The sequence below is a fragment of the Capra hircus genome (assembly GCF_001704415.2).
Source record: "Capra hircus breed San Clemente chromosome X unlocalized genomic scaffold, ASM170441v1, whole genome shotgun sequence".
NCBI classification, from domain to species: Eukaryota; Metazoa; Chordata; class Mammalia; order Artiodactyla; family Bovidae; genus Capra; species Capra hircus.
Window position 1 is genome coordinate 39029564 of NW_017189517.1, and position 22813 is coordinate 39052376.

Genomic DNA, 22813 nt, shown 5'->3' on the forward strand with positions numbered 1-22813 from the left:
GCAATTTATAAGCAGCCTTTTACATGCTAGAGACTAGAGCAAGAGTGAATTCACACAGAGCCCTGGTCAAGATTTTTTGCAGGTAAGGTTAGAGAAGAAGGAGACAGCAGAAGATGAGATGGTTGGATGGTGTCACCAACTCAATGGACATGAGTTCGAGCAAACTCCAGGAGATAATAGAGAACAAAGGATCTTGGTGTGCTATAGTCCATGTGGTCACAAAAGAGTCAGACACCACTGAGCGACTGAACAACAACAAGGAAAACAAGAATTAGAGAACATTTCCTCCTTTGGACTCTCAGCCATCCCCAGGGTGGATTCCCTGCCCTCATCCTCATCTCAAGTTAATGAAGATGCTGCTGGGATGACCTACTTAGTGTCTACTTTGGACAGTTTGAAGAAGGAACAATAAGTTTTGCCTAGGGGTCTGGGCTTTATTGTAGAAGATGTTTGTCTAAGAAACCTGCAGAAGACTGAGTGGCACTCTCAGTAACAACTTGACCTCCCAAGTTCTGACCTTTGCCTGGTAGCTAGTATTCACAGTTCCTTATTGCCTTAGTTTGCTTTCTCTTAACTTCTTTTTGTGCCTAAGGCAGTATACCTTTTTCATCCTTTCAAACCTTCATGGTGTACTGGTACTAGGCCTGTTGCCTAACTGACTTCTTCCAGATTCTTTCTTCTCAAATAGCACCCTAGCCCAGTGGTATATCTTAATTCATTGCTGTCAATGTGTTGTGTTTATTGTATTAGTGATGGTTTATAAATTACCATATCACATAGAAATTATAATTATTATTTATTAACAATATGTGTTTTGTTAGTCACTCAGTTGTGTCTGACTCTTTGCAAGCCCATGAACTATAGCCCGCCAGGCACCTCTGTCCATGGGATTGTCCAGACAAGAGTACTGGAGTGGGTTTCCATTCCCTTCTCCAGGGGATCTTCCCAACCCAGGGATTGAACTCGAGTCTCCTGCATTGCAGGCAGATTCTTTACTGTCTGAGCCACCAGGGAAGCCCATTAACAATATATGTACCAATTAATACTAGCAGTAATAATAATTCTAAAGAAAGTGAAAGTGAAGTTGCTTAGTCGTGTCGGACTCTTTGCGACCCGTGGACTGTAGCCTATCAAGCTCCTCCGTCCATGGGATTCTCCAGGCAAGAATACTGCAGTGGGTTGCCATTTCCTTCTCCAGGGTATCTTCCCGACCCAGGGATCGAACCCAGGTCTCCCACATTGCAGGCAGACACTTTAACCTCTGCACCACCAGGGAAGCCCTTAAATACAAGAATACAGTCTCTTAGAAAACCTCGTATAGAGACACAGAACTTCAGATCCAAGTACTAACATCAAAGATTTCAAGGGAGGAAAGGAAGCCAGGTTGAAAGAAGGGGGAGGAGGCGGGAGAGGGGAGGTGAAAGGGATGGCCTTACAGACGTCAATAATTCTAATGACAGCTTATTAAATATCTACTATGGGCCAGATGCTGTGCTATGTACTTTATATTTCTTAAAGACCTACAGCAGAGGTCAGATATTATATATTATTTAAGACCTGGAGAGGTCAAATATTATAACTGTTCCAACTGAAAATGTTAAACTTATTTTTACTTAAGTTTGTATAATAAAAGGAACTTCCTTTTCCAACTTCCAATGGAACCACCATCAAGGATTTCTTATCCTCATTTTTCAGGTGAGGAATCGGAGACAGAGCTGTTGCATAACTTGTCCAAAGACACAGAGTACATTGAACCTAGTGTATCTTAGCTCAAAGCTCATGGTTTGTAATGAAACCACTAAACTATATTGGTCCGTTATTTAGTCTACCCTATTTCTCCCCAGGATTAAATATATTTGGGATAGTAAGCTCCTTTCATGGAACTGGACATTCTATTTCTATTGTTGAGACTGCTGATCAGCAGAACTCGTTCTCTGGGTTTGTAACAAAGTAATGGTAAGGTATTTAACAAGTCGAGTCTGTTTCACCTGTATGGATGGAAACCATGGAACAGATATGATCAAAGTCTGTGACATTGAGAACTGTTTATAATACATTTACATACTTAGCAGAGGTGATTCCCTTTCTTCTTTATTACTTTTTAAAAACTGTGACCATTTATCTTCCTTGCATTCCCTATTCCTACCCCAATCCTCCCTGTCTCCAAGATACAACCATTATATTTTTTTTCTTTACTGATATTCTGATTCACAAAACTTGGCTAATCCTTACCCTGGTGATAAAATAATATCTGCAAAATTATCCTGAGTCATATTTAAACAGGGAATAGGATATTTGACCAGCCATATACATGAATCTTGAGAATGGGAATAGAGGTTTAGTACCATAAGTGTATGTCTATGTGTGCCAAGTCGTGTCCAACTCTTTGAGACCCTATGGACTGTAGCCTGCTAAGCTCCTCTGTTGGTGGGATTATCCAGGCAAAAATACTGGAGTGGGTTGACATTTCCTCCTCCAGGGGATCTTCCCAACCCAGAGATCGAACCTGAGTCTCCTGCATCTCCTGCATTGGCAGATGGAGTCTTTACCACTAAGCCACCTGGGAACCCCCTTAGTACCATGAGGTTTATGCCAAAGTAGAGCAGAGAGAATGTGTCTCTTGAATACATGTCTTTTGATCCCCATGCATTTAATCAACTAACATTTGCTGAGTACTTCTATCTATTCACTTAGATTCCAGGAATAGAGTGATGAACAAGAGCAACAAGTTTGCTTACACTTAACAAAAAAGCACATGATAGAAAATTAAAGAGAAGGGCAAGTATAAAAATCTGTGGTTCAAATAAGCTTAGAATATTCAACAAACAGAGAAAAGCCGTTGTGACTGCACCTTAATTGAGTGAAGTACAGCATGTTATGATAGGGCCACATCGTATAGAGTGTTAAACAAAGCAAGAAGCCGCAGGCATGTTTAGCATTGTAGTGTTGAAACTGGAGTCAAGAAGAGCCAAATGTTACCTTATGGCTGAGACTTTACAAAAGAAAAACTCTGGTGGCTTTAACTTCATGTCTATTACAGAAGCTGTCAAACATCCCAGGATTAAATGTTCTTACATTTGATCCCTGGTATGCCTATATTTTACCCTTTTGGTTCTAAGAACCTACACTGAAGAAGAGAGAAAGACAATAGCTGACAATTGACACTGTATAATGGATTTACAGCTGAACATCAGAATGGGAATGCTTTGATAGACTCTTCAGATGACACAGGTATCAGATAGTCAGAGTTCAGTTCGGTTCAGTCACTCAGTCACGTCTGCCTCTTTGCGACCCCATGGACTAAAGCATGCCAAGCTTCCCTGGCTATCATCAACTCCTGGAGCTTGCTCAAATTCATGTCCATAGAGTTGGTGAAGCCATCCAACCATCTCATCCTCTGACATCCCCTTCTCCTCCTGCCTTGAATCTTTCCCAGCATCAGGGTCTTTTCAAATGAGTCAATTCTTCGCATCAGGTGGCCAAAGTATTAGAGTTTAAGCTTCAGCCTCAGCCCTTCCAATGAATATTCAGGACTGATTTCCTTTAGGATGGACTGGTTGGATCTCCTTGCAGTCCAAGGGACTCTAAAGAGTCTTATACAACACCACAGTTCAAAAGCATCAATTCTTTGGTGCTCAGCTTTCTTTATGGTCCAACTCTCACATCCATACATGACTACTGGAAAAACCATAGCTTTGACTAGATGGACCTTTGTTGGCAAAGTAATGTCTGCTTTTTAATATGCTGTCTGCTGCTGCTGCTAAGTCACTTCAGTCGTGTCTGACTCTGTGCAACCCCAGAGATGGCAGCCCACCAGACTCCCTCGTCCCTGGTATTCTCCAGGCAAGAACACTGGAGTGGGTTGCCATTTCCTTCTCCAAGGCATGAAAGTGAAAAGTGGAAGTGAAGTCGCTTAGTCGTGCCCGACTCTTAGCAACCCCATGGACTGCAGCCTACCAGGCTCCTCCGTCCATGGGATTTTCCAGGCAAGAGTACTGGAGTGGGGTGCCATTGCCTTCTCCTAATATGCTGTCTACGTTGGTCATAGCTTTTCTTCCAAGGAGCAAGCGTCTTTTAATTTCATGGCTGCAGTCACCATCCGTGGTGATTTTGGAGCCCCCCAAAATAAAGTCACTCACTGTTTCCATCATTTCCCCATCTATTTGCCAGGAAGTGATGGGACCAGTTGCCATGATCTTAGTTTTCTGAATGTTTAGTTTCAAGCCAACTTTTTCACTCTCCTCCTTCACTTTCATCAAGAGGCTCTTTAGTTCTTTCTGCGATAAGGGTGGTGTCATCTGCATATCTGAGGTTATTGATATTTCTCCCAGCAATCTTGATTCCAACTTGTGCTTCATCCAGCCCAGCATTTCTCATGATGTACTCTGCATATAAGTTAAATAAACAGGGTGACAATATACAGCCTTGATGTATTCTTTTCCCAATTTTGAACCAGTCTGTTGTTCCATGTCCAGTCTAACTGTTGCTGCTTGACCTTCTTACAGATTCCTCAGGAGGCAGGTCAGGTGGCCTGGTATCCCATCTCTTTCAGAATTTTCCAGTTTTTTGTGATCCACACAGTCAAAGGCTTTGGCGTAGTCAATAAAGTAGAAGTAGATGTTTTTCTCGAACTCTCTTGCTTTTTCAATGATCCAGTGGATGTTGGCAATTTGATTTCTGGTTCCTCTGCCTTTTCTAAATCCAGCTTGAGTCCTTGCCTGTAATTAACTTCCCTAGAAATCCAAGTAGAAGTCATTTTGATTGTTAGTTTGTAAACCCAATGGGCAGCTGCCATCTGCACTCCTGTGTTTTGTTGGGTGTCTGACATATTGTGAAATTTCAATGAGTACTAAGCAGTATAAACAGTAACAATTGCAAGGCCATCTTAACATTATTGGTTGGCATGTGAATACCATTTATCAGGATTGTTATGACTTGTTTGTAGAAGCACTCGGTTTTGAAGTAACCCTGGCACTTTGTGTTTTTTAACAGAAGGTATCCCTTGATGTTTAGAATAGATATGATTCTGAAACGTCACACCAAGAAATTTACAGTTGATCTCATGCTAAATCTTACCAGGCTGCTTCTGATCTCGTCCTCGTCCTTTCCAGTTTTATTTTATATGGTTCATATCTTCTGGAATTCAGGTAGAGTAGCTTAGGGAAAAGTTATACATGGGGAAATGAAGGCAGAATTGAATTCCATAAATGCCCTTGTGTTATGAGTTAATCAATGGCCAACTTCTAAAGCAGCCTTATGGCAAAATTCAGTGTTGAAATTCCTTTATAATTCTAATTTTGGTGGATAAAATTAATCCACTCTACTTGGATTTGTTCTCTTAAGTGCCCAGAATTTGACCCTTGCCATATCTCAGTAAACACCTTAAAAAGCTATGTGAGTTAACAGGTATCTCCTGCATGTTGTTCTGGTTTTTGGTATGTATCCTGTAAAAGAAAATGTTAGTAGCTTAGAAAACAATTACAAAATTCACAATCCTTAGAATATCTGTTAAGGTACTGGTCATAAGAGCAAACCAGAAATGACTATAGCCCTAGTTATAGACTTTCTTTTTTTATTTTTTATTTTTTTTTATTTTTTATTATTTTTTTTTAAATTTTAAAATCTTTAATTCTTACATGCGTATTTATTTTAATTGGAGGCTAATTACTTTAGAATACTGTATTAGTTTTGCCGTACATCAACATGAATCTGCCATGGGTATACACACATTTTTTAGATTATTTTTTTAATTGGAGGATAATTGCTTTACAATGTTGTTTGTTTCTACCATACAACAGTTTGAATCAGTCATGATCTATCTCCTCCCTCTTGAGCCTCCCTCTCTACACCTCTCCCACCTCTCTAGAGCTGGGGGTGCCAGGCTAGGCTCCCTGTGTTGTATAGTAGCTTCCCATTAGCTGTTTATTTTAAACACATATATACCTGGTAGTACATATATGTCAGTGCTGCTCTCTCAGTTCGTCCCACCTTCTCCTGCTGTATCTACAAGTCCATTGTCTACATCTGCATCTCAATTCTGTAGACACTCTCATATATATTTTTACTATCAGATTGTCAGCATAGCAATATTTAACACTAGAAAAGAAGTCTGACTTACATTTCAGAAGCTGGGGACATCTGCTGTATGTACTGATAGCTGTGTAGCTGTTTCATGGTTACAGGTAGCATTTTGTTTTAGCTCTTCCTGTCAGTTGAAGTAGAAAACTTTCCTGTGTTGTTTCCATGTTTTTTTTTTCTGATTTCTATGCAAGGTCCTAAATGGAAAAGTCAATAATCTTGAAATATATACAGTACAAACATAGTTGTAAACACCCAATAAAGTCATTTTACTTTTTCTCTGTTCCTACAGAAACTCAACCTATTGCATGAAGGTGTCAATGTCCTTGACTGTTGCAGAGAATGAATTAGGTCTGTGCTATAATAGCAGGATCCGCTATTTGGAAAAATCCGAGGTCACTAAAAGAAAGGAGATCTCCTGTCCAGACATGGATGACTTTAAAAAATCTGATCAGGAGCCTGATATTGTGTGGTACAAGGTAATTCAGCATGATGCATTCTTTACCTTATGTTGATAGCTGGATTGGGGAGAGAAAAAGGGAAAGCTTTTACTTTGAGTTTTTGGTATTAGATATTTCACTGAGAAGTATCAGAAGACCCACAACTAAATAATTCAGAGGTATGATTCCTATATATTACTTGTTTTCACGTACGTCCATCAGCAGGTGTCAGAAGCAATCCCAGCTTCTCCAAAGACTAGAAATGAGGAAAATAGCCCTCTACCCCAACTCATGAGAGCAAGGAGGAAGAAGAGTGAAAATTTAAGCAACACATAAAAGAAAGTATTTGAGGATCATAGAAATATTATTACTGTTAGGACAAAGGTCCATCATTACAAACAATAGTGCTTCCAAAAAGTAGCAATCGTTATCATGGTCTATATTGTGAAAGCCACTGAAATCAGTGCGGAGGAGAGAAATGGGCCCAGTGCAGGATTTGTGAATACTGGAAATACGGGGATCTGTCAATAAACCACCATCAAAGACTGCACAGATGAGTGTTGAATGAAGGAACTATTTACAGAGCTGTGGTTAAGGTTAAGGGAAACAAAAAGGGAAGACGCTGTGAATTACCCTCCTAGGCCTGGCAAGGGGAAAGAGCTGGGTCCATGGAACCTGGAAAGAGCAGAGCAAGTTTTTCCAGGGCTGTGGCCTTAGAGGAACATATAAACTGTGGAAGACAGAGAGGGAGTAGACAGGATGGAACCCCTAGCTCCTCTTAACTCCCACCTTCTGGTTTCCTGGGAGTGTCTCCCCTGTCATCATGAGAATTCAAACAGAATTCAGAGAGCAAACCTGGGAATAGAATCAAATAGTCTTCTGCTTCTCTGGGCGTAGAAGAGGTCAAACAAGGGCAGAGCATGGATTGAGGGGAGGAAGCAGAGAAATAAACACACGGTATTCCAACTCTGATATTCTGGCTGGGAACCTGGGGTGCCATGGTTCTTAAAAGAGACTGATCAACTGCTGCCACCTCTGAGCCACTGGTTGACACATGGTGCAGTTTTGTATCATGGCCAGAGGTGACCAGGACTTCCCAGGTGATGCATGGCAAAGAATCTTCCTGCCAGTGCAGAAGACACAAGAGATGCAGGTTCAACCCCTGGGTTGGGGAAACCCCTAGAATAGGAAAAACCCCTAGAGTAGGAAATGGCAACCTACTCCAGTATTCTTACCTGGAAAATTCCATGGAGAGAGGAACCTGGCAGGCTACAGTCCCTGGGGTCACAGAGAGTCAGACTTGACTGGGCATGTAATAGCTGGCTGGCTAGAGGTGACCAGGAAGATTTTCTGCACAGGAATTGTGTTCATTATTGTAACCACACATTGATGGTGCACGTTGTTTCTATAGAATCTGACAGACTCAGTTCCCAGGAAAGCCTAAACCCGAGCTCCTACAACTGCCATGTGCTTTTATATTTGGAAGTCTGTATTCTTGCTTGGGAAATCTGTGGACAGAGCAGGCTGGTGAGGGCTACAGTCCATGGGGTTGCAAAGAGTCAGACATGACTGAACACACACACACACACACACACACACACACACACACACACACACACACTCCTACCATCTTCATACCTGGGGTAGGTACAGCATGTCCTGAAATAGAACCTCAGGTCTCTTTGTGAATAGTCATTCTCCTTTTTTTCCTGAATATTCTACCAGATAAAAAGGAACATGATGCTCATTAAGCATAAATATAGAATATCCATATTTAGTGGGATCCTTCATGGTCTCATCAGCCTTTTCAGTATTTATTAATCACTTACTATGTGCCATTCACTTCAGTAAGGTTGGTCTGTATGATATCTCAATTAAATCTCATTCATCTTTGTGTGGTAGGCACTATTATCCTCATCTAGTAGAGAAAAACTTGAGTATTAGAGGAATGTTGAGACTTACTCAGAGCTACTAGACTAACAAAGCCTCATTTTATAGTCAAGGCAGGGTGATTCCAGAGTCCATTCTATTAATCGCTACCCTTTCCTGCAATAGGCTTAGAGCTAAACCTGGTCTCAATTGCAGGCACTTTTATAGGACAGAGAAAAAAGGTTTTATTTCAATTTTATGGTTCAGAAAGGGAGGTAGACTAGCTCAAGAGTTAGCAAATATGAGTAAAATCCAGGTCAGGAGTTTTCTCTTATAATGTTCATTCTATCACATCTTTTATCTTTCCACTAAATTCTTTCTTCCCTTCTTCACATCTCTAGACATCACCATTGTCATTGTATATCAAAGCAGTTTTTTCCCCCTGGGAAGAGCTAACCCTTACTCTTTCTTAGAAATGGACTAATGATAGTGAAGCAAAGGGTTTTTCCACTTCTGTCTGGATAATAACATTTAATATTTCTATAACCTTTTTATAATTGATAATAATCATAATGATGAGTAACATTTATTAACTACTCACTATATGCCATATTCTATTTAAAGTGTTTTATATGGATTAATTCAGTTTCTATATTCTCAATCTCTACTGTCCTAAGTAGATATTATTATTATCCCCATTTTACAAAATAAGTGACTGGAGATTCAGACAAGGTAAATGACTTTTCAAAACTCACACAGCAGTTTGTGACTTGCAGTTTGGCTCCTGGACCCTTCTACTCACCCACTATACAAATGGGTTAGGATGAAAAATTAAAATAAAAAGTTACAGAGCCTCTGAAGCTCCCAATGGTGTTGTTAACCCCACTTTTCACACAAGATTTCAAGTAAATCCTTGAAAAAATGTATTGTATTGGAAGAACGTTTCCTTTTTAGCCAATAATTTGATCATCTGCCTTGCTTGCTTTGCAATCTGTACATTTCCTACCAGACTGAACATGAAGTGATTTTGCTCTGATCACAGCAATGAAAAGAGGATGACACACTTCAGAGTTAATTCTGATGCATATACAAGGTTAGAAATGTACAATGCATTATCTCCAGTGTTTTGACAGTGCAAAGTATATGGCTTGCATGATCCTTTTCTCAGTCTTCTTTTCAAATATATCTGTAATAGTTAAACATTTCTTTTCCAACCGTCCTGTTATGGCAGGCCTTTGAGGACTGTTCTTCCATGCCTGCACCTAGTCAGTCACAGCTGGACAGGAAGGTAGAGATGACTCATTTGCTACTGGAGCGTGTTCTTAAAGATGAGTGAGTAAATCTATCCTGGTTGTCCTTGGAATGTAAAGAGACATGTGTTAGGGATCTGAAAGTCCTTTATCTGAACTCTTTAAGTTAGCAAAAAGAAGTGAGAGGAGATGCTACACTTTTAACACTTCCTCTTGGTGCTATGAATGGGCTTAGATATTAGAACAGAACATACAATGGTGTTAGTGCTTTTAGAAATATTTTTGAAATGAGAGGTAAAGATTATTTTCTTTATTGAACTAAGAAGAACACTGGAACAACCTAATTATTTACTGAGAACACTTGACATAAGAGTGTAGAGTCCCTTTATCCCATCTTTAAACAAAAGAATTCCCTAACCTTAGTAGGACATTAGCGATGAAAATACAAATACATACTTTGGGGTAAAACACACATCTATGTAATTAGTTTCCTCGGTTGATAAGAGGCTGATGTTAATGTGGTCAAAGTTTGAATCCTTTTCCTTGCCACAATTATCTTAATTTCAGATGTTTGCCATTGGTTATAATGGAGTGGATAAGGGCATCATAGATCGGTCAGTGTAAATTCATTCATTCATTTATTATATATTTATTGGTTACCTACTATGTGCATATTGATATCTAATTGATTTTTAATAGCTGCATCATAGTTCATAGGCAAGATATAAACTTGGCTTATTCAACCATTTTTCAGGTGGATATTCATTTTTTTCCTAGTTTTTTGTTTTAAATAGTCACAGTATTTAAAAAAAAATCCTTGTAAACATATCCTTCCATTCATGACATACAAGATAGGAATGATTTCTATCAGTACTATTGTTCAACATTGTTTTGGAGGTTCTAGCTGATGCCATATGAAAATTAAATGAATTATATAAATATTGGAAAAGAAGAGACAAAGTAATCTTATTTTTCAGATTGTATAACAGTATACCAAGAAAACCCAAGAGACTAAACAACAAAAAATAGAATCAATGAGATCATTTGATAAGGTAGCTTAATAAAAATATACAAAATATTTAATGATTTTTATTTTTGTCAGTAATAATCAATTAGACATGTAAAGGAAAAAATGAAATTGTCCCATTTACAACAATTAAAAAAAATCTATGAAGCAATTTGGAATACCTTTAACAATTATGGGAGGAAAGCTATATAAAACTATAATTTTGTTAAAGGACATAAAATATTGTCTAAATCAATGGAAAGGCACAGCATGTTTCTGCATTGGAAGATCTCAAAAAAAAAAGATCAGTTATTCCTAATATCATATAAATAATGAATCCTATTTGCTAAAATATGAATTTTTTAAAAATCAGACAATATAAACATTATAGAATTCATATGTATGTATGAATGTATCAGCTTTGCAAATGAAATTTCAGAAAAAGAATCATTAATGAGAGATGACTTATTCTGATATTGCAATTAGTGTAAAACAATATCAATTAAAATAATAAGTTTAAAAATAATAAATAGATCAGTTGAATAGAGAATCCAGAAAATAAATTATGTGTCTATGAAAATTTAGTGTATAATAACATTTCATTGCATAAGTGTGGAGGAGGGATAATAGCTCATTACAAGTATACGTGTGTGTTCAGTTGCTTCCGACTCTTTGTGATCCTATGGACTGTAGCCCACCAGGCTCCTCTGTCCATCAGATTCTCCAGGCAAGAATACTCGGATAGGTTGTCATGCCCTTCTCCAGGGGATCTTCCTGACCCAGGGATCAAACCCATGTCCCTTATCTCTCCTGCATTTGGCAGGTGAGTTCTTTACCACTAGTGCCATCTCTACCACTTATCTTGCTATACATTCTGATAATTTTCCTTTTTTCTTGATGCTAAGTTGGATAATACAAAGTTTTATTTTTTATTTTTATTTTGCATTTCAGTATAGTTGATTTATAAAGTTGTGTTAGTTTCAAGTGTACAGCAAAGTGATTCGGTTATACATATACATATCCATTCTTTTCTCATTATACATATCAATTCATTTTCAAATTCTTTTTCCATATAAGTTGTTGCAGAATGTTAAGTAGAGTTCACTATGCTATACAGTAGGTCACTGTTGACTATCCATTTTATATATAATGATGTGTGTATGTTAATCCCAAATTCCTAATTAATGCCTCATCCTACCTTTCCCTTTTGGGAATCATGAGTGTGTTTTCATAGCCTGTGAGTCTATTTCTGTTTTCTGAATATGTTCATTTAAATTTATCCTGAAAAATCAGCTGATAACCTTATGGGCATTTCCTTGTATGTTATTTGTTGCTTTTTCTTTGTTGCCTTTAATATTTTCTCTGTAAGTTTAGTCAATTTGATTAATCTGTGTCTCGGCATGTTCTTCCTTGGATTTGTCCTATATGAGACTGTTTTTCCTGGACTTGAGTGTTTCCTTAGCCGTATTAGGGATGCTTTTGGCTACTACCTCTTCAAACATTTTCTGACCTTTTCCCTCTCTTCTCCTCCTGGGACCCCTGTAATGCTCATGTTGCTGTGTTTGATGGTGTTCCATGAGTCTCTTAGACTCTCCTCTTTTATTTTCTCTCCTTTTTCTTTATTCCATTACATGGCAGTGATTTTCACCAATCTGTCTTCCAGTTCACTTATTTGTTCTTCTGCCTCATCTATTCTTCTATTGATTCCTTCTAGTTTATTTTTCATTTCAGTTACTGTATTGTTCATATCTGTTTATTTGTTCTCTAAGTCTTCCACTTCTTGGTTAAAGATGGCTTGTATCTTGGTTTGTGCCTTCATTCTTTTTCCAAGATCTCTATTCTGAATTCCTTTTCAGGCCATTAGCATATCTCCACTTCTCTTAGTTGTTCTTCTGTGTGTGTGTGTGTGTGTGTGTGTGTGTGTGTGTGTGTGTGTGTGTGTGTGTGTGTGCGCGCGCGCACGCGCAGTCTTCCTGGTGGGAGGGACTGGTGCCTGCTCGCTGGTGGATGGAGTTAGGTCTTGTCCCTGGTGGGCAGGGCTGTGTCAAGGGGCATGTCTAGAGGTGGCTGTGAGCTCATGATGGCTTTAAGCAACCTGTCTGTTAATAGCTGTGGCTCTGTTCCTACCCTGTTTGTTGTTTGGCCTGAGGCATCCCAGCATTGGAACCTGCAGGCTGCTCGGTGGGGCCAGATCTTGGTGCCAAAAGGGTGACCTCTGGGAGAGCTCATACTGATGAATATTCCCTGGGGCCTCTGCACCAGTGTCATTGTCCCTGTAGTGGGTCACAGCTGACCCCTGCTACCCCAGGAGACCTTCTAAAACACACAGGTAGGTCTGGCTCAGGCTCCTATGAAGTCACTGCTTTGCCCTGGTTCCCCATGCATGTAAAACCTTGTGTGCACCCTCCAATCATGGAATATCTGTTTCCCTCAGTTCTATAGAGCTCCTGTACTCAAGCCCCACTGGCCTTCAAAGCCAAATGCTCTGGGGGCTCTTTCTCCAGACCCCTAGACTGCGGAAATTGACATGGGGCTCAGAACTTTCACTCCTGTGAGTGAACCTCTGCCATATAATTATTTTCTAGTTTGTAGGTCACCCACTTGGCAGTTACGGGATTTGATTATATCACAGAAGTGCCCCTCCTATCATCTCATTGTGGCTTTTTTGTCTTTGGATATATTAATAGAATGTGCTTTTTGATAAGTTCTAGTCTTTTTTCTCAATGGTTGTTCAGCAGTAAGTTGTGATTTTGGTGTTTTGTGAGAGGCAGTGAACTCAAGTCTTTTTACTCCATCATCTTTTCTCCCAGAAAATCCTGACAATTTTCTTAAAGAGGGAGAAAGGTGGTCTTTGGAGACCTCAAAATACCACAGCCCAATTGACCAACACATTTTTTGCTAAAAAAAATGGTTTAGCAAAATTCTTGGGGATTTTGAATTCCTTTTAAAAATCTAATATTAATATATGCCTTATTTTGTAACCAGAAAATTATCCTTAAAATCTTAATCTATTTGACTAGAATTTTCAAAGATACTTTTATTCAGAAAGAATGAGCTAGGAATACCAGGAAGGCTTCAGTTTTGTGTCCCCTAAAACTACAGTAAGTGACACAAGGTTTAAGACCCATTCATCCTTGTTTTTATTTTTAGATATGGTATTAGTCATGGGAAAATGGTTATTTGCTATTTGCAAATCATAAAAAAATATGGATTGTTGTTGAGGAGTGGGTATTTGATATATGTAAAACGCATCAATATTTGAGTCTGGAGACCTGGATTCTTGTCATTATTATACCATTAATGTGGATGAGTAATTGGATGCCCTGAGGCCTCTATTTCCACCCATATAAACTAGATTTAATAATGTCTGCCATATATCTCAGGCATGTTTTAAAAATCTAATGGCCCAAATCCTTATTTGATATTTGCTGCTACTATAGAAAGGGAAATGTTACATAGGATGGTGGAAATAAAGTTACCCAGGACATCTTAAACTCTAACTGGGAATTTAAGATTGAGGGTTTTTTAAAAGTCACATTATTCTTTTTAATCTACAACATAAATTATATCCTTTTACTTGTGCAGTTTGATGTATTTTGGTGAATATATATGCCATAAACAAGATAGAGAACATTTCTATCATTCCAATTTTCTCAATGTCCTTTAGTATTTGATCCTTTCCTCCCAGCCCCAGTCTTCACTAAAAAGATATGTTTTCTCTCCCAATGGTTTTGTATTTTTCCAGATTGTCATATAAATGGAATAATATGATATATAGCCTTCTATGTCTGTCTTCATTCACTTAGTATAATAGATTTGAGATTACTCTATGTTGTGGTATATATCATTCCTTTTATTGCTGAGCAAGAGTCCAATATTCCATTGTAGAGTTGTACCACTGTTTAACCATTCATGCATTGATGACCATTTGCTTCTGTGTTTTGGTGATAGGAATAAAGATTTTAAAGGTTGACTTTTGACTGTACAATGTCTGGATTTATCAAAATGATATGTTTTTGTCCACTTTTATAATTTTTGACCTGTTCCTCTTTAATTTAACAGGAGTTTGCTCTGGATCTTTCCTAAACTGTTATAAGAATCCAGGCTTAAAAAGGTCTTCCTATATATCCTTAATGACATTAATGACATTCAAGAGATAAAAACAGATCAAAGTTATTTAAAGCTGTTTAAGCAATGTATCTTAAATAATCTGACTACCTTCTATATATCCATTAGAAGATCTTTTAGAAATGCACATTCCATCGTAGTATGCCACTACTAAAAGCACTCCAATGAGACTATAAACACTAAAAACTTAGTAGTTTTTTTGTTGTTGTTGAGTATTTACAGAGCCTTACAATCTGCCACACATGTTTATTCATTAGCTAATTCAGTTCTTAGAACAGCCTCATGTGATAGCTTATACAGTGATGGAGCTGGAATTTGAGACTTGACAATGTGCAAATATCTTAGAATGGAATTTAAGTATCTGAGCTTAGACTACTCAGTACCATTTTCAAGAGATCAACGCTATTCATATTTTTTGCCATTCCATGCTTTTTCACATCTGAGTGCTTCTCCACACATTATCCCCTCTATCCAGTATGTCCTGCTTGCCTGCCTTTTATATATTGTTCAAAACTCAGCTCATGTGCTTATAGTAGGCTACCTGCACACCAAACCTCTCTGTTCATGCCCAGTCTGGTGTAATCTTGGATAATTCAGCAGTAGCATGTCTTCAAATAATTCTTCTGTTCCTTTCTCCCTTTCTTCTCCTTTTGGTATTACCATTGCTTTTATGTTACATCTTATGCTATCATATTCTTTCCTGTTATATAGGAAAGAGAGAAGACTGGAGCTGACTATTTCTTCCCCCACTTTAAAGGGTAGAGGAGACTGTATTCCAGGTCTTTCATGGGCAGACTTTGGGTATATTTCAAAATGTTTTTACTTCCCCCATCCTCTGTCAGAAGCAAGATTTTTCTCTAATCTTCACCCTGAGAACCTGATGGGGCTCCTGGAGGTGAAACTTACCAAAGTGTGGGCCACCCTCCAAGACTGGGCACCCATGGGTTTTTATTTCTCAAGCTAGTTCACATTTAGTCTACATAAGTTAGTCAGTTATTCTTTAAGTGTTCCTACCCGTTGCTGGCTCCTGAAGCTACATCTGCTCCCAGGGAACTGTCATTCTCTGTATCCACATGTCTCTCCAGCTTCTGGGACAATGGCTTTTACTGTGACCTCAGTTACCTGATGGAAGTAAAAGAAGTTATTGAGTTTCAGGTTGTTCAGCTATTTTCTTGTTGTTAGGATAGTAGCAACAACTTCCAAGTCCCTTGTATGTCAGATAAGAAACAGTAAATCAACTCTTTCTTTGGAATGGCCACTTTGGATTGTCTTTTGAAAGGTCTGCAGACTACTTTAGAAATATGAATGACACTAACTCCTAATACTTATTAACATATCCAGATAGATGTGTATGTAATCTGAAAGCTGGATGCTGAGGGTAATAACAATAATAAAATAATTTGTTGTTGTTCAGTCACTAAGTTGTGTCTGGCTCTTTGTGACTCCTACCCCACCCCCTCCATGGACTGCAGCACGCCAGGCTTCTCTGTCCTTCAGTATGTCCCAGACTTTGCTCAAATTCATGTCCACTGAGTCAGTGATGATATCTAACCATCTCGTCCTCTGTCGTCTCCTTCTGCTCCTGCCTTCAATCTTTCCCAACATCAGGGTCTTTTCCAGTGAGTCAGCTCTTTGCATCAGGTGGCCTAAGTACTGGAATTTCAGCTTCAGCGTCACTCCTTCAAATGAATATTCAGGACTGATTTCCTTTAGGATTGACTGGTTGGATCTCCTTGCAGTCCAAGGGACTCTCAAGAGTCTTCTTTAGCACCATAGTTCAAAATCATCAATTTCTTGGCACTCAGCCTTCTTTATGGCTAATATTTATTGTGTGATTTTAACATGTGATTTATCATGCTCTATATTAGAGCATTTATATGCATTGCTTCATTTAATGCCAAAATTACCCCTATTTAGTAAATATTATTATTATCACCAACCTTTTAAAATATAAATTTATTTATTTTAATTTTAGGCTAATTACTTTACAATATTGTATTGGTTTTGCCATATATCACCAACTTTTAAAAAAATAGATGAAACAACTGAGACTTAGATTGGTTAAGTAGCATGCTCAAGAACATATAACTTGAGATTACATCCCAAGTATTTGAATATGGAATTTATACTGAACCACTGTGGAGGTACCAACTTCATCATTAGGACTGTGAAGATAGAAGTTTGGGAAATAGAGCTAGGAAGGGGAAAGGCTCCATGCAGTGGGTTACCCTAGGCATTTGGAGTGCAAGTGCAAAATTGATACCCAATTCACCATTGTGTTCCTACCTCTTCAATCTTTAATGTGTAAAGAAAGTTCTGGTTTCCTTCGGATTGTTAGGCAGAAGCCTAGGTAGCTCTGTGGAATATTCCAATCTCCAGAGGAAAGGAGAGAAGTTGGCTCTGAGGGAATGGGTGCTAGGTATTTGAAGAGCACCAGTGTTTATGTGATTGCCTTATGGTCGCACAGATGCTTTGTGTCTGAACTTCAGAATCAGAATAAATATTTAAATGACTTTTCCTGGTATTCTTACCATGAGAAATGAGTCCTGTGCTCTGAAAATAACCAAAGTAACCATGCCTAACAAATGAAGCTGATGGAAATACACCCGTGGGTGTGATGATGCTCTCTCAGAAACAGACTGTGAATGTAGTCGGGAATATTTCAGGATGGGAACTCCCAGATCCAAATGTGGCTGGCAACTTCAAGGGGCTTGGTCCATGGATATTTCTTTTGAATATCGTAGGCTCCCAATATAGCGACTGTTGGCAAGTGATGTATGTCATTTGGGAAGGCTAGGAAGAATGGAAGGAAGCTGGGATTTATATTTTTTTAAAACTTTATTTATTTTTAATTGATTGATGATTGCTTATAATATTTGTTTGATTTCCATCATATATCAGCAGGATCTTCATTGTGCAGGATCCTTTGTTGTGGTGTATGGACTCTGGTTGTGCTGCAAGAGCTCAGTAGTTGTGGTGCGTGGGCTTAGTGTCTCTGTGGCATGTGGGATCTTAGTTCCCCAACCAGGGACTGTATCCACTGTACCACCAGGGAAGTGCCAGAAAGCTTCACTTTGAAGGTTGATGTTATTTTGACTGAGCAAGGATGTCCTATATAGCAAACTGTTCTATGAAGGGACAACTGGGCCACAAACTGAAGCTGTTTATTAAACTTAGGGACCTCCAGCCAAACGATGAAAGCTTCCAGTTGATGAAGTTCAATTTGATGATCTCAAAGGCATTTAAATATTAGAGGAATTACACACTGAAAACAATATTAGGGGTCTGTTCACATTCCAAACTCTGGTTTTTTGTCCTCGGATAAACAACCATCTTGACAGTTGATCTACATGATACCCACACTTTGTCTCCCACCAGGTTGTCAGAATAAAACTAAACAGGTCTGGGGGGAGTGAAGTCTGATAATGTTGTCTGTCCAATAGGAAATAGATGGTGGGGATATTAGGGGCAAGACAAAAGCAGTGACAGCAGTAAGCTAGCAGCCCGTCGCCAGGAAGAGATGCTACAAAGAAGGGAGTAAAAAACCCGAAAGACTTCTGAAATTTGATATAGGCATCTAGACGTGGGTAGGAGCCATGAGATAACTTTGTGAAGGATGGGTTTGTCAGGGTAGGATATCATCTATAAGGCTCTTCTGAACAAAATCTAGTTTCTCTACCTACTTGCTAGGGTTACTTTTAGAGTGGCCTGTTAGGAGCTATACATTGTCAGTGGGTGAAAGTATTATGTTGCTGAGCAATGGTTAATCAAGTGGGTGAAAGTATTATGTTGCTGAGCAATGGTTGATCAAGTGGGTGAAAGTATTATGTTGCTGAGGAATGGTTAATCAATTAGTGAAGATTTGTTTTTACTTGATTAGTCCATTAGCACCAGTTTTCACAAAGCAGAGCCAGAGGTTTAGAGGAGATATAATCCAGGATTGCAAAACTTTAGGGATGGAAAGCATTGTTTGTGCTGGATGAGCACTCACCTGACAAGAGTGTAATGAATAAACTCTAAGCCTCTTGATTCTGGCTGCTCATATGGTAGTGTATAGTATCCCCACATGCAGAGTAAAAAACAGACCTACAGAAGTTAAGCAAATTTTTCAAGATCTCAGAACTTGGGTGAACCCTAGATTTTGACCTAGAGCCATCTTGCTCTGAATCCACTTTGCCTTTTTGTGTATACTACATTATCCCCGAGGGGTGGAGGTGACCTGAAGATAACATTTCCCTATGCCACAGTTTTTTTAAAAAACTCTATTGGGTACAAAGAATCCTTTATAAGGCTAGATGACAATTTGAAAAGTATTTGGGACTATCTGTGTCTCTCCCAAGAACATGTGAAGATTCCAGGCTATTCATCAGGAGTTACTTTGTAATTCCTGTATACTCTTTAAATATTAATTCATGGGGGGAAAACAAAGCAATATGCAGAGAAAATGAAAATAGTCAGAGCTAATTGCACATGGATTCTCCCCAAAAAATGACATTAGAAAATGAAGCTATTTGTCTTTGAATGAAATGAATGTGTGGACTCATTTGCCTGCCCCTATTACTGCTATGTGAAAGTGAAGCGGCTCCATTTTCATTTCCCTTTCCTATCAAAGTTCCCAGAGGGGCAATATTTTTGTTTAATGACCTTCAGAATGATTCTTTAGAAATCTGAGGCTATCAGAGTTGGAAGCAATGCGAAAATAATTGTGGATTATTATTGTATGACGGTAGTGGCAGCTGGACTATTTTTTTTTTCCTTTCTATTCAGTCTTTCTTCTTCATTTTCCCAGAAACCTTATATCCCAAGTTTTAACTCAGAAGCAAATCTCATATAGGTGATAAACCTCGCCAGAATGGTACATAATATAATTTCAGACAGACCTTTAAATGTTCTTTGGAAAGACCCTAGGGAGTGAGGCAGTTTTATATCTAGACACCCTAGATACTATTACTTTTATTTACTCTCTGACAATGTGTGTGGGTAGTTGTATTGGACATGAAGCAAGTATATCTCTTAAATATTATATCTGTGAACTTAAATGTCAGTTTTTGTGTTTTGTTGTCCAAACCGCTATCATCGCCAAAAAAAAAAAAAATTTGTTACAGTAAAAACTAATAAATGGGTACTCACTCTCCCAAATCATTTTATGAACATGTGTACACACTCATGCAAAAGCAGTGCTGGGAATTGAGAGTCAGTACCAATTTTACTTTTGCATCAATATTTAGGATATATGTGCAGAGGGTAGGAGTGAGGATGGGGAGAAGAAGAGGTAGAAGAGATATTGTATATACTAGGGGGAAAGTAGAAACGGCCTGCAACTATTATTCAGGTCATCTGCCTCATGATCAATTTTTTAATTGCGTTAACTGATTGATCCAGTATTTAAATGATAAAATACTTGACTTTCAATTCAATTCACCCCCTTACAGCTGTCCCCTACACCTTCACTAATCGTTATATAACTTTTGACCACCACTTTTGTTAAACATTTGAGATGTGTGGTAGACAAACTGGAACAATAAGTAGAAAGTAGTCTAAGAAAATTATCAAAAGCCAAAGCCACTTGTTTGAATATTCTTATATACTCTGCTATTATATCTCTGTCAGTCTATGGAAAGGTGTTAGCTATTCATTTCTAGTAAATCCAATTCCAGTAGCAACACATTCTTATCAGGAGAGCAAAAGAATTGACTTCAAAAACCAAATCTTATTCTCTGGTTACAGATCACTGAACTCAGAAAGTAAGTGGATAATTTCTCCATCACCTTACTTCATCAAAGTGTGTCCTCATTTTACCTAGCTATGTTTCTAGAGAATTCCTCAAGCTTAATTTTCTTGACCCCCTTCCCTACCCTCAATTTCCCCACAATAGATCTCTTAACTATGCAGAGAGAGATTTTTGAATGTTATTATTAGTTTTTACTATAACTAGTGAAATCACTGCCAGTGAAAGCCAATTAGAAGTTTTTAATAATGCCTGAGACTCTTGTTGTCTATTATGTTGCTAAGCAAACACTGTCCTTTTAGAACTCTTAGCACATATCCCTGTTACATAGAAAGAACCAGGGCACTAAATGCCATTTAGTGACTGGGTCGGGAAGATCCCCTGGAGAAGGAAATGCCAACCCACTCCAGTATTCTTGCCTGGAGAATCTCATGGACAGAGGAGCCTGATAGGCTACAGTCCACGGGGTCGCCAAGAGTCGGGCACGACTGAGCGACCTCACTTTCACTTTCTACCTCTTTCACATTGGCAGATCTTGTATGCTTTTCTGTTTTTGCAGTATGTCTTTAAGGTCTTTCAGCTCTTAGGATCAGGCCTTTAAAGTGATTCTTAGAATGATAGTTGCGATGTTTCAATTGGATACAGTATGATGCCTTTGTGAGGTATTCTGGTTATTGACATAACTCTTTAGCTACGTATTGTGAAAACTAAAGAGAAGAGTATAAAAAAGTATAAGTACTAAACTGATATTACTAAGACTTAGTAACATAATTTTTTTTTTTACTTAATTGAAAACATTTTCTCGGCAGGAATGCAAGCCAAAAATGTGGAGAAGCATCATAATACAGAAAGGAAATGCTCTTCTAATCCAGGAGGTTCAAGAAGAAGATGGGGGAAATTACACTTGTGAGCTTAAGTATGAAGGAAAACTTGTAAGAAGAACAACTGAATTGAAAGTTACAGGTAAGCATTGGTTTTACCAAATCATAGCAAATGAGATTTTAAGTATAATTTGGTCAGGAAGAAAAAGGTTCCAAACAAAGAGTAAACTTGCTGTGACTTTAGCATTAGCTACAAATGAAATAGTTGTGAAGGTCACAATTAATAAGTTGTAATGCTAAGCTCTGTGTGGAATCAGTTCAGTCGCTCAGTCATGCGCGACTCTTTGTGACCCCATGAACTGCAGCACGCCAGGCCACCCTGTCCATCACCAACTCTCGAAGTGCACCCAAACCCATGTCCATTAAGTCGGTGATGCCATCCAGCCATCTCATCCTCTGTCATCCCCTTCTCCTCCCACCTTCAATCTTCCCCAGCATCAGGGTCTTCTCAAATGAGTCAATTCTTCTCATCAGGTGGACAAAGTATTGGAGTTTCAGCTTCAACATCAGTCCTTCTAGTGAACACCCAGGACTGATCTCCTTTAGGATGGACTGGTTGGATCTCCTTGCAGTCCAAGGGACTCTCAAGAGTCTTCTCCAACACCACAGTTCAAAACATCAATTCTTCTACACTCAGTTCCTTTATAGTCCAACTCTCACATCCACACATGACTACTGGAAAAACAATAGCCTTGACTAGACGGACCTTTGTTGACAAAGTAATGTCTCTGCTTTTCAATATGTTGTCTAGGTTGGTCATAACTTTCCTTCCAAGGAGTAAACATCTTTTAATTTCATGGCTGCAATCACCATCTGTAGTGAATTTAGAGCCCAGAAAAATAAAGTCAGCCACTGTTTCCACTGTTTCCCCATCTATTTGCCATTAAGTGATGAGACTGGATGCCATGATCTTAGTTTACTGAATGTTGAGCTTTAAGCCAACTTTTTCACTCTTCTCTTTCAATTTCACCAAGAGGCTTTTTAGTTCTTTTTCAGTTTCTACCATAAGGGTGGTGTCATCTGCATATCTGAGGTGATTGATATTTCTCCCGGCAATCTTGATTCCAGCTGTGCTTCCTCCAGCTCAGCGTTTCTCATGATGTACTCTGCATAGAAGTTAAATAAGCAAGGTGACAATATACAGCCTTGATGTACTCCTTTTCCTATTTTGGAAACCGTCTGTTGTTCCATGTCCAATTCTGTTGCTTCCTGACCTGCATACAGATTTCTCAGGAGGCAGGTCAGGTGGTCTGGTATTCCCATCTCTTTCAGAATTTTCCACAGTTTATTGTGATCCACACAGTCAAAGGCTTTGGCATAGTCAATAAAGCAGAAATAGATGCTTTTCTGGAACTCTTTTGCTTTTTCCATGATCCAGTGGATGTTGGCAATTTGATCTCTGGTTCCTCTGCCTTTTCTAAAACCAGCTTGAA

The 22813-nt window shown here is 38.7% G+C and overlaps 1 protein-coding gene across 1 annotated transcript in view; it reads left to right on the forward strand.

Moving 5' to 3' along the window:
* IL1RAPL2 (interleukin 1 receptor accessory protein like 2) overlaps positions 1 to 22813 on the forward strand; it is a 1078037-nt gene that overhangs the window by 530497 nt on the left and 524727 nt on the right. The window contains exons 3-4 of the mRNA XM_018044315.1: positions 6371 to 6557; positions 21309 to 21462. Coding sequence (XP_017899804.1) covers positions 6371 to 6557; positions 21309 to 21462 — 341 coding nt within the window. The remainder of the gene's footprint in view (positions 1 to 6370; positions 6558 to 21308; positions 21463 to 22813) is intronic.